This window comes from Buteo buteo, chromosome 8, assembly GCF_964188355.1.
Source record: "Buteo buteo chromosome 8, bButBut1.hap1.1, whole genome shotgun sequence".
Lineage (NCBI taxonomy): Eukaryota > Metazoa > Chordata > Aves > Accipitriformes > Accipitridae > Buteo > Buteo buteo.
In genome coordinates this window covers 46,822,866-46,834,863 of record NC_134178.1, presented here as the reverse complement: position 1 = coordinate 46,834,863, position 11,998 = coordinate 46,822,866, and the positions used below count along the sequence as shown (strand labels likewise).

The window sequence follows — 11,998 nt, the reverse complement described above, 5'->3', positions numbered from 1 at the left end:
ACTGAGACTGTTCTGCAGTACAAACCAAAGCCCAGCAAGCGGGGATCACTGGAAGATTCACTCTGAAAGTGCGCTTCAGACACCCATTCAGGCACTGATGTGGAAGTGCCCTACATCTGGCAGGCAGCTGCATTAAGATGGCAACACTTGAAAAGACGTTTACATAGCCACTCTTACATTTACCGCTCTTACACTCTTGCCACTCTCTTATACATGGACACCAAGGCCACACATGCTATGTCACGTTGGCACAATACATTCCACACTTCCAGATGTCTGCCTTATGCTGTTGTTCCCTACTTGCCTGTAAGTTGTAGTCATCCCAGGACTATGAGTACATTTCCAGAATGAAGCCCCTGGAATGACAAACAAGACTCACCCACTATTACCAAATGCCAATCCTGTATACACTCAGTGTGATCAAGGTTTACTAAGAGCACTTGGAGAAAGAGACAGAGGGAGGAGGCTTTTGGACGGAATCCTGAATTACTTTCAAGAAGGACAGACAGACAGTGCTGCTCCTAGGAAAAACAATAGACTGCACAAAGACATGGAGAAGGGGAGTAGGCATTGAGATAAGGCATGGGCAGAAATCCAAAAGCCGTCAGAGACTGAGCAGTGAAGAAGTCAAGATGAAGCAGGTTTGATTTATAAACATGTGTATCAGGGTCTTGGGGTATGCCCATGACACTAGCCTACGATACCTGTCCAGCCTGGCCTACTGGTTCAGGACAGGGACTCTGAAAGACTGCTCTGTAAAAAAACACCCACAGCCTCCCTTCTTCGGTCTGAGCAGCAAGAACAGGTCCCACAGGGAACGCACCCAGGGTCATCGCTGCTGCCTGCAGGGACAAGGCATGCCAAAGAAAAATGTATCGTCTCTTCTTTTCTCTTCCCCTCTTTCTCTTCTCCTGCGAAGACAGTTGCGTTTCCCTGGCTCTTCGCTGCCTTCAGGCTCACCAAGGCTCTTGCAAAGTAGCGCTCACCACTGAACCAGTTCCAACATTAAGCAATCCTTTGATCTACTGAAAGTGTCGTGCTATCATTTGCACTGGCCTGAAGACAGTGTGTAGGAGGCTTTCAGAAAGCATCTTCCAGGGCTCAGCCACAGTTTGCCATTGCCTAAGAGTGAGGCATGGGTGCCCCTCCACCTGAAGGTAGAGAAAGAGACCTTGCAGAGTGAGGCTTTCTAGGTCTTAGACCCAGAGCAAAGGAGACAGAAGGAAGAGTCCCTTACAGTCCCGAAAGACTGTAAGACTAAAGGAATCAGAAGTGGCAGTGGTGGCAGAGCATCCAGGACAACCACAGCTATAGCTGTTGGTGGGTAAGTGTAAAAGATTTTAGAAATTTAGGACTATAAGTATCCTGCTGAAGCCACAAGTATTTCTGTTTGCAGGTGGAAAGCAAAGGGTCTGATCTAAAGTCAGCAGGAAAAGGAGCAAAGTCAATGGACCCTTGCATGCAAAGTGTAACTATTTTGGCAGTAAGAACTGAAATATCAGGGGGCCTCAATAACTCTCAGAGAGGTGAGAAAAGCAAATTGTACAGTTCCTGAAAAGGCTGTTCTGGGCTCTGCATCTTTCAGTCAGTCTGAGTTTGATAGTAGCCAGTACTCTGCTGAAGGTCCTGGGCCTGATGGGGACCAGTGACAAAATGGAGGTCTCTGCCTAGCTATTCCCCATCCTAACTTTGTGAAATTCATTATTTTTTTGCAAGTGCAGAACTTTGCACATGCTTTTATTAAATGGTGTTCCACTCTTTCAGGCCATCTCTCCCATTGATCAAGATTATTTGAATACTAATTTTGTCTTCCAGATATGTTGCAATCCCTCTCAGGTTAGCGCTGTCTGCAAATTTAATGGGCACACTTTCTAGTCCACTGTATAAATCACTGAAGAAACTATTAATACCACACTGAGAACAGATCTCTGCAGGACTCCTCCTTGATACTTTTTCTCCAGATAGACAGCATACCATTGAAAACTAAACTTGGAGTTTTCTAATCAGCATCAGACTCTCCTAACAGTGATTTCAGCAGATCCCGTTTCCCATGTTTCCTAGCTTGTTTGTAAGACTGTCAGATGAAACAAAACAGAAATCCTTACTGAAGTCAAAATATATAACATCTATTGTTACTTCCTTAGCTACAAGGTCTGTTAGTCTACCGTGAAAGATTGCTTTGACTTGATTTCTTTTTTTGGCAAATGGAAAATCAGAGTTGTCTACTTAAAGTTTATTTGTTCCAGTATTACAGGGGGAGGCAGTAAAGTAATGCTGGCTGGCCAGTAATTCCTCAGATTCCCCCCCCCCTTTTTTTTTTAAATAGCCAATGTATTTGGCCTTTTCCAGTCTTCTGAACCTCTCCATTCTCTAGAGATCTCAAAGATAACTGCCAGTGGGCCTGACATTGCTTCAGCCAGTTCTCCAACCATCACATAATGAGTTTCATTAAGCCTAACTGGTCTGAAAGTACTGACTCTGCTTAAGCACTTAGAAATCTAGAATGACGTTTACCCACTTGTCTACTGGTGCTATTTAAGGTATTCACCTAGCCACCATCACAGTGGAGACAAGTGAAAAGTACTTGCAACTTCTTGGTATCTTTGGCCTGTTTTCCATTTCACTGACCAGAAGGCCAGTCCTTTTACTGGTCTTCCCCTCACTGCCCAGGCACTATTGATGGGCTGATAGTTCTTTTCTTCTCCACCACAGATAAGGTAATTACTCCTTTCCCCTTTGACGTATTTCTGTAGGGACTTGAAGTCAGTTGCCACGTTTCCCCCAACTCCTTCTTCTCTGGACTACACACTGCAATTTTTTCAGTCCTGCCTGGATGGCCCCGGTGAGTCGTTCCCCTCTGTGGGCTCACTCCCCCACATTTGCCCGTTTTGTGCCCAAAACGAACACTCAGTCACTCGGTTCTGCGAGTGCTGAAGTCACAGCAGTACAGCGTTGATCTGACCGCTTATTTCGTCTGACTTACAGGCTATCAATCCTTCCAGCCGCGCAAACCGGTACGGTGCGTTGCCTTTTTGGCAACAGCGTGACGTTGACGTACGTTGCGCTTTTTTCCAAGGAAGAGGGTATTCTGCGAGCTCCGACACCACCTGAAACTTCGCCTTTTCAACAGCAACTAGAGGGTCTATCTTTCGGCCCTGACTATTCCCCAGCTTTGACGTACTGATCCTTCAAACTTCAACAGGAGGGGGTCTAGTTTGCTCTGAGGCGTTTGTGGTTTGGTGTGGGGTTTTTTTTTGTCTGAAACACGTTGGCCTGTCTTCATACAAAACCCAAAGACCCGAGGAAGCCCCTGTGGTCGCACTGAGCGACGACGAGAGTCCCACAGACCCAGGCCAAGCCCCCGCTGCCCCTCAGAAATGGCGGCGGGGCCGCCTCCCTCCTGACAGGGCCCGCCCTCCTTCCCGCCCGCCGCCGCCTCCCGGGCGCCAACGCGCGGGGCGGCGGGGCCGGCGCGGCCGGCTCGGCGTCAGAGCGCCGGGCCATGGCGCAGCACAGCGCCCTGCTCCACCTGCTCGCCGGAGGGTGAGTGGCCCCGGGCGGGATGGGGACGGGGGGCCGAGGCTTCGCTGGGCCTCGCTGTCTTCCCGCTGCCAGGCCGGGGTCTCCCTCCCGGCTCGGCCCCGCCGCGGCCCGCCACCGTGAGGAGCGAGGCCTGCGGCGGCCTGCCCCGCTGCAGCCGGCGGGGAGGAGAGCCGGCCTTGCCCCGCGCCAGCCCCGTAACCCTCAGCCGCCCCTTCCTTGCGGTGCCGCCTTCCAACGGCGGGGCAGCGGCGGGGCCCGGCCGGGGTGAACGGGTGGCTCTGCGGTTTGGGAAGAAGGGGAGCCGGGGGGGGGGCTTGGCCTGGCGTGTCACCCAGCCCGAGCTTACCGGGGATGGGGGGGCGAGGGAAGCGGGGTGCTGAACGGGGGAATGAGGGGCACGGCCGGGTCTCCAGCGGCTTGGTGGAGCGTCCTTGTCTTCGGGAGGGCAGGCAGCCCTCCGTCGTCCCGTGGCGGAGGTTCCCTGCGTGTCTTCTCTGGCTATGGGTAGCGCGGCTGGTGCTGGGGAGGCAGGCGTTTGGGGAGCGGATCCCGGCAGTGCCTCTGAATTCGCAGCGAGACCCTTGAGGGACTCCCTTCTCGCCTGGCGTTTCACCCTTCCTCTCTTTAAGAAACACTGAAGTCTCAAAACTTGACGAGCTTTAAGTTTATGATGTCCTAAAGCAGAAGATATTGTGGTCCTCCGGCCCTCGCCGCGTAACTGCAGGACTCCCTTGCCCAGACAGCCACCGAATCCCTTTCAGAATTCCACCAGCCTGTTGGAGTCCGGGTGACAGTGAGGTCTGCGGTATAGCATGTGCAATAAAGCACATCATTTACTTGCTCTTAATTAGTAAATTTCCAGCTTGCTGCGGCTAATGCAGTTGTTGTGCTATGTTGATCTTTGCCTATACCTACTTGCCCTCTCTGTTCCCAGTGTTATTTTGTATATGTTATTCTCTTTTATTAATTTATCCTTTGAACTATGTGGTCACTGCACCTTAGCCCTTCTTAATATACTTCACATTTCTTAGCTTTCTTCTTAAGCTTTTCCTCATCCTCATTTTCTGCTTTGGTTCCTGAAAACCTGTGAGAGTTCGGCTAGTGACAGGAGTGTCGCTAGTGGGAGCTTTGTCAGTCTGTACCCTGTCCTTGCCCATTAAGCAATAATCCTTGAATTACAATTAATTAAAACCCAAGAGATGAATAAGAAGTTCAGGTTGTTCCTGCAGTTTATAGTTAATATTACTGTTTTACCTAATGAAGCAGGTCTCATTGATGAAGGAACAGTTGTTCATTTTATCTTCTAGTATGAGAACTGGGGACCATCAAATGAAACTTGCAAGAGGTTTGTTCAAAAGTAACACAGGAACGCAGCTCTTAACACAGTGTGCAGTTAAACTGAGGGACTCGTGGCAACAGGATATTAGAGGGTAAAAGCTTTTTATGCATCCAGCAAGCCTTTTAAAAAGATTAATGAAAAAGAATGTATTGAAGGCTCTTAAATGCCATGCAGCGTCTCTGGCTGAGGAAATCCCTGAGATGAAAATTGCAGGAAGCTGGGAGGGTGTTCTGGAGAGGAGTATTTCTCCTGATCTTCCATAGGTGATCTTTATTTGCCTGTGTCCTAGGCAGAATCCTGGTTTAACTGCAGGTGAACAGCATCGCTATCCTTAAATGAAGATCTTTGAGCCATCTCAACTTTCGGCTAGCCTAAGTAAGGGTTAAAATGTGAATTACCAGTAAACCTTGTCACCTCTGTGCATGTTCTCATACCCTTTTCAGATCATTGAAAAAATGTTAATGCTGTTTTTTTTAATTTCTCTCAACTAATCCTCTTTTTCGGCCACCTCAAACTTTCCAGTTTTCCTTTTAAAATGTGAAAGCAAGGTCTACAGGCAACTACTCTTTTCTAAGGTAAAATTACCTGCCTTCTTCAATTAGCTCTTTTTGCCACTGCTTTGCTCTGGGAGTACGTGTTGTACTGGTTGTCAGCTGCTGCTCTTCATCAGATTTTGCAGGAATTGCTTTTGTTCCTGCTCCTAGAGTAATTAATGACTTCAGGGCTTTGGTTTTGTTAAACTGGTCTCTTTAAGCCCAGCATAAGGACCCTTGGTGACTGCTCAGTTCCATGTATTTTTTCATTATTTGCCAGTCGTTGCAGCTTTGCTCAGTACTGTGTCAATCTTTGTCACCCATGGGTTTTATCAAGGGTAAGGTCTTGCCTCCTGTCTTTGGTGGAAAAACTGAAAATTTTTAGGTCTAGTCTGGAAGTGATTTTCCTAAACTCTTGCTGGACGCTGCTGCTTGATTCTTTACTGACAACTGGTTTCAGGGCAGGGAAAGACTGGGGCTGGTATTTTTTTTTCTTCTTTTTGAGATTTTATGGTCTGATTTCAATCCATCTCTAGCATCTGTGCTACAGAGAGTGCTAAGGCTCTAAGTATGTTTTTGTGAGATATCAAGCTCACTTTTTGCAAAACTGAGGTATGTTACGTCTTTGTAGTTGCTTTTGTGAATCCAGCTTTTGTTTGGTAAGTTCCATAAAAAAACCCAACAATATAGCCCCCACCTGCCCCCAACATTGATTGGTACAAAGTGCCATTTAAGTCTATAGTGATCTGATTCCGTAATTCTCTTCTGGCATGAATCTCAGGTCGTATAACCGTGTAACCTTAGCAGCATGAATTATTACAAACACACTTTTTTTTTTTAGTCCTGGTAGACATTAGAACTCTTCTAGGCTAGTATATTTCCTCAGTCACCTAACATTTCTTAAGTATTTAAATGTGTAGGTATGAAGTCTCCTTAATCGGCTATTTTTAATATCCATGGCCATGAGGGGTTTTGTGCCTGCTGATTTTAAAATGTTTGTTCTGACTGTTGGTCCCCTGAATGAATACGGTCTATGTTGGAAGAATCAATGTGGCTTTTGTAAAAGGAGGCCCTGCCTCATGCAACTCCTGGATCGATGCGTAGGCTGTCTTGATCAGCTCGTTCATCCAGAGAACATGAGCCAGGACATTTACGGCTTTGCTTTGTGTTGTCTTCTGAGCCTGAGCTAAGTTCTTTGGTCATGTTCCACCTAATCCCAGGCTCCCACTACTCATCATATCTCTTGAGGGAAAATGCTGCTGATCAGCTGCTCTGCAAGTCATCGCCACTGTGCAAATCTGCAAAGGGCTTGACAAAGAGAATAAGTGTAATGGAGTAGCGTAACTAGTTGCTAGTTGCTGGTATCATTAGCTGCGTAACCTTCTAGCTGCCAGATCTTCCAACTCTTGGACTTCATTGCAATAGGCATCCAGGCGTCTCTCTTCCCCCCCCCCCCCCCCCCCCCAAACCTGCAGGTAATAATAAATGAAGCCCTAGGAGCAAAGGCTGTGAGAGCAATATATGTGTACACTGAGCTGTACAGACTTCTTCAAAATAATTCTTCAGAACTCTAGCCATTTGCTTTCTTGTACCGTCAGATGTAATTCTGTTGATATACTTGATTCTTCCCTGATATCTTGTAGTTCTTTGGCTGGCTTTTCTTTCTTCAGAGCAGAGTGAGCTTTTTTTCAGCCTCCGTCTCTTGTGAAACAAAGAGAGTTTGGCTGTAGCAGATATGAACAACTGCTTGTTCATCAAAGCCTCTTGCATGGCTGTTCCATGCAAATTCATCTCAAAACAGTCTTTCAGGTACTGAGCATCCTCTAGAAGAACAGAGTTGTCAGTCAAAGGATCTGAAGGGGCAGGAGCTGAGAACCGAACATGTTGGTTCTGACTTGGCCCTGAGTGGCAGAAAGGGAAAAAGGAGATACATGTCCTTTCAGCATTACTGAGGTGTGACTAGAATGATTGATGGTGATGGTTCATGAGTTCCAAAAATAGCTTCTGTCTGCTGAAGGTCAGGGTCCTCTTTCATTAAGCAAGTCAGGCTGGGGGTGAGCCTGGCTGTTGTCAGAAAATACAGATCTTGCTTACAGGGCTTTGCAAACGTGGGGCTGAATGGGTTATGGGTCGAAGACACCGGCAGGCTGAGGGGTGGGAGAGGTCCGTGCTGCCCCTCTCTGAGCCAGTGCTGCTGTGGAGAGGTGTGAGGCATGGGGCCTGGTGATCTCAGCAGAGGGCATTGCAGCGAGGTTGGGCAGCAGAAGTGTTTGCTCTGGGAAATTCTGAATGCAAAGATCAGCAGCTTTGAGCTGAGGGACTGCTGAGCCCCTATGGACTTGGGACTGTTTGTCTTAAATACTGAGTGAGGTTTCAGAGTGAGGCTGCCAGGGGATGTCCCAAGCTAAGCCCTTATTGCGTTAATCAGTGTCAGAGCAGGAGGTCATGTGTGACGCAGGCTGGGGGACCCAACCTCCTCTCCTAGAGGTGAGAGGTTGTGGATGAGCAGGGTCAGAATTATTGCCCTCTTCCTGCACAGGGGTCATTCTTACATGTCCTGTTATGCCCTAGATGTGGTGGCACAGCTGGAGCCATCCTGACCTGTCCCCTGGAAGTGGTGAAGACGCGTCTACAGTCATCGCAGCTGACACTGCGACCTCTGTGCCTCTCAGAGATACATCTGCCAGGGATGAGTGTGAGGCTGATGAACCCCAGCCCATCATCTCCTGGAGTGCTCAAGTTGCTGAGGTGAGTAGGATAGGAGGGTGTGCATGTTAGCACCAGGGAGGTGAAGGTTTGGTCATCAGGTGGGGGGCGGGCAGGAGAGATGGAAGTAGCATTTGAGGTGAGGCTCTGGAAAGTGCAAGTACGGTAGGAAGTTTTGTCAGAGCACAGGTACATCTACTTCTCACGGCTGATCTGTGCTTTGAACTCTGAGTCTGCAAGGCAGCTTTTGGGACTGTGAGAAATTTCTCAGCTAGTGGTTTGATCAGACCCAGAGTGATGGTGTCAGCAAGAATAGGAAGAAATGACTGAAGGGGAGAGGAGAAGTGGTTGGAGAGAAAATGGGGCAGAAAAAGCATAACACGGGAGGTGAGGAGAGGATGCTACAAGAAGTACTGAAGAACAAAAAAGCAGAAGGAACAGGAGAGCCCCCACTTAGTTATTTTGCTGATTTCTCTGTTCATTTCCTCCTGTAGGGACATCCTTGAGAAGGAAGGCATGAGATCCCTGTTCCGAGGTCTGGGCCCAAACCTTGTTGGGGTTGCTCCTTCCCGGTGAGTACTGCTCCCTGAGGATAGCTCATGCTGTACTCTTTTTAAAGGACCTCCATGACAGCTATTGCTCCACATTCTGAAAGCAGTCTGGGCCTTGTGCTCATTGTGCCACTGGACCCCTTCACACAGACATTTTCTGGACCTTGTGATCATAGTTGTAAGATAAGGTGATTGCTGTGGGCCTAGTATAAATGGTATCTGATGTCACATTAGACCAGCCTATGCTGGCAGTAAGAAAAGTTGGAGTGAGACCCCACAGCAGTGCTGTCTCTGCTTCTCACAGGTGAGCTGTAACCTGTTTTGTATTTCTTTCCAACCAGGGCTATATATTTTGCTACCTATTCTGGTGTTAAGGAGAGGCTCAATGCTGTCCTTGTACCGGAGTCCAAGAAAGTACACATGCTATCAGCAGCCTGTGCAGGTGAGCCTCTTCTGTCTCAAATCAGAGCCAAGGGGTCCTTCTGTCTGTAAGTGTAAACGGGTTTCATTCCTTCCCCATTGCTGCTTCCATCAGTCCTGCTGTCTCTCTTCTGAAATTTTCTCCCTCCATATCTGGAGCAGTGAGTTCCTTGGGTAACCAGAATGTTTTCTCACTCTACGTTCTTCTTAGGCTCATCTCTTCAAGTCATGGATCTAGTCTTTACCCCATCAGGAAAAGAGGTCTATTCAGCTGTGAGAGGGAGAAGGCAGTGTGTAATTTAGACCACTCACAGAATCATTTCTCTTGATACACCCCAGTTCTCTTAACAAAATCTTCCACTCTTACAAGTTTAGCCCATTGTTTCCTGCGTTTGTGTAACACCAAGGCCTGTAGTGGGGTTATGCTGGAGGCAGAGGAGCTAATTACCACCAGACAAAGGCTGGAAGGGGGGAGGATGAGAATCAAATAGTCTGCCCTAAATGTCCCTTCTCCCAAGGTCATTCTAAAACTGCAAATGCCTGCAGCTTGCCAAGCAGAATTCAGACAGCTGATAGATAGCACCTCCTCACAAACTGTCAGCCTGATCCTGGTGCTTATGGCTGTCTTCCTCTTCTATTCTCCAGGCATTACCTCTGCCACACTCACCAACCCTATCTGGTTAGTGAAAACCAGGATGCAGCTGGAAGCCAGGTAAGGCAAGCTAGCAATGCAGAACCATTCTGTGTCAAATCGGGACTGGTTTGGGGGTGGGGTTGGGTAGGGGTCTGTGACTTGCCATCAGAACATAGGTCTTCAAGGCATGCTGGGGAAGAGTTGTACAGTTGTGGTCACAGCAGCATTTTAGGTCAGTGGAACAGTATGCCGTTTTAACCCTCCCTCCTCTTTACAGGGTGAAGGGGGAGATGGCCAGCAATGCTGTCCAGTGTGCCATGCGTGTGTACCGCACTGAAGGCCTTCGTGGATTTTACCGTGGTATCACTGCCTCCTATGCTGGAGTGTCAGAGACCATCATACACTTTGTCATCTATGAAGCACTGAAACAGCAGCTGAGAAACAGCCATCGTTCCCTTTCACCACCGCTCACACTTTCACCAAACAGCCATGATTTCTTTGGCCTAATGGGAGCTGCTGCTGTCTCCAAAACATGTGCTTCATGCATTGCATATCCACACGGTGAGTGGGTCCACTCTCCTTCCCTCTGTTCCCCTCGATGGGAGATGCCGTGCCTGTAGGATCAATCTGCTAATATTACTTCCCTTTCTGTCTCTCCAGAGGTCATTCGGACACGGTTGCGAGAAGAAGGGTCACGATACCGTTCCTTTATACAGACTCTGCAGCTTGTGGTCCATGAAGAGGGACCCTTGGCTTTATACCGAGGGCTCCTGGCTCACTTGATCCGCCAGATCCCAAACACAGCCATCATGATGGCTACCTATGAACTCATCGTACATTTGGCCTCTTCCACCTTGTAAGCACACTAGCACCTGGCTAAGGCTGCTGTAAAGATTCAGGGACCTCATGGTCCTGAGACCATGAGTCTTTTTCCATGCTTCGAGAGGTGGTGCTTTTCATCGCATATCAGAACTGGGTCAGGCATAGAATTCTCAGGACATAAGACTATTTTGTGCCAAATTTTTGGCTCCGATGTGCACAGTGTAGCCTTTCTTCTTTTTGGAGACTTGAATTATCCTGGTGCTTTGAGATGTCAGGGCACTGGTTTGACAGTGCCTGCTGTAAGTTCCCTGTGTGAAACAAGGGCATGGAACTTACTGGGAAGGAGACAAAGGAGAAAGCATAAGAGTATCTAAGACAGCCTCAGCATGTTCACTTCTTTTTTAGACCCAGTAACAATCATACATGGGCACAGTTGGACACAAAGGCAGGCTAGAGCTGAGACATCTGAGAGAACTGCAGCAAGCAGAGATCTTGTGCTGAGACCTTTCTTGCCCTCTGAGGGGCTCTTCCGCTCACCGACTGTGCTACCTTCCTGCCCCTAAGGAGGATTTCTCAGCCTTGGCTGCCAGCAAATGTCCTATTGCAGAATCTTCCTGTGGCTCTTTATAACATCTTGCAGCCACTCTTTTTGTCTTGCAGGGTCTGAGTAATCAGACGAAGTAGATGAAGGGAAGAAGCACAACTTGCTATGAAGCACTGTCCTAACAACTCATGCTGCTGGGCTCATAGCCACACTTTGCTAATACCTGTTGTGTTTCCATGACCTCCATTCCCACCAAAGAGAGGAGGACACCTCCTTCCCTCAGAAGTGCTGGGGCTGTTCTGCTGCAAGCTGGAACCCCTGGTGTGAAAAATACTCTTTTTTTTTTTTTTTTTTTTATGCTGGTAAAGAAAGTGGATCAGGTGAAAAGATGGACGAAGCTGAGGATTTGGCCTGTTTCTATTGATGATATACCAAGTGTATGGAAAGAGCCTTATTTTTTTTTCTGTAATCAAGAATTCAGTTTGCTGCCTGTGTTTGTTACACTTGCCTGTGACAGGCTGGGATGCTTTCTGTTCCTCTGTGGGTTCCTAGCCCAGTGTCCTGGGGACGGCTACATTGTGTTTACAAAGAGTATTTTGATGCTCAGAAAGGCGGGGGTAGGGTGTGGGGTGATGTGTTTTTCTTGTTCCAACACATATACTAAAAAATGTAACCCTTCCCCGAGATAAGGCAGTCATTTCAGTAAATACATGCTCTGGACAATCTCCAGTCTTTCAACTAGAGGCTACACTGACTGTTTCTTTCCCTGCTTGTGGTGAAAAACTGCAGAAGCCCTGAGCATTTTATTTGAAATCCATTTATTTTAAAATCCACTTTGTTTCCTCGTCCTTCTTACCTTCATTCATTTAGTTTAGGAGTATCGACAATTTTACAAAGCGACACAAG

The 11,998-nt window shown here is 47.8% G+C and overlaps 1 protein-coding gene across 5 annotated transcripts; it reads left to right on the top strand.

Annotated features, from left to right (window-relative positions):
• The first annotated feature begins 3,438 nt into the window (after nucleotides 1-3,438).
• Nucleotides 3,439-11,830, top strand: LOC142033957 (solute carrier family 25 member 33-like). Of its 5 annotated transcripts, XM_075034595.1 has the most exons (9): nucleotides 3,479-3,543; nucleotides 4,173-4,341; nucleotides 4,851-4,973; nucleotides 7,987-8,163; nucleotides 8,616-8,693; nucleotides 9,014-9,114; nucleotides 9,738-9,804; nucleotides 10,004-10,287; nucleotides 10,387-11,830. In XM_075034595.1, exons 3-9 carry the CDS (start codon nucleotides 4,852-4,854, stop codon nucleotides 10,584-10,586), a joined length of 1,029 nt encoding a protein of 342 aa, XP_074890696.1. In that variant the 5' UTR covers nucleotides 3,479-3,543; nucleotides 4,173-4,341; nucleotide 4,851; the 3' UTR covers nucleotides 10,587-11,830. The 5 variants fall into 5 exon arrangements, with proteins under 5 accessions (XP_074890697.1, XP_074890696.1, XP_074890695.1 ...); XM_075034594.1 differs by lacking the exon at nucleotides 3,479-3,543 and having other exon boundaries at nucleotides 3,909-4,341; XM_075034596.1 differs by lacking the exons at nucleotides 4,173-4,341; nucleotides 4,851-4,973 and having other exon boundaries at nucleotides 3,439-3,543.
• The last annotated feature ends 168 nt before the right edge of the window (nucleotides 11,831-11,998 follow it).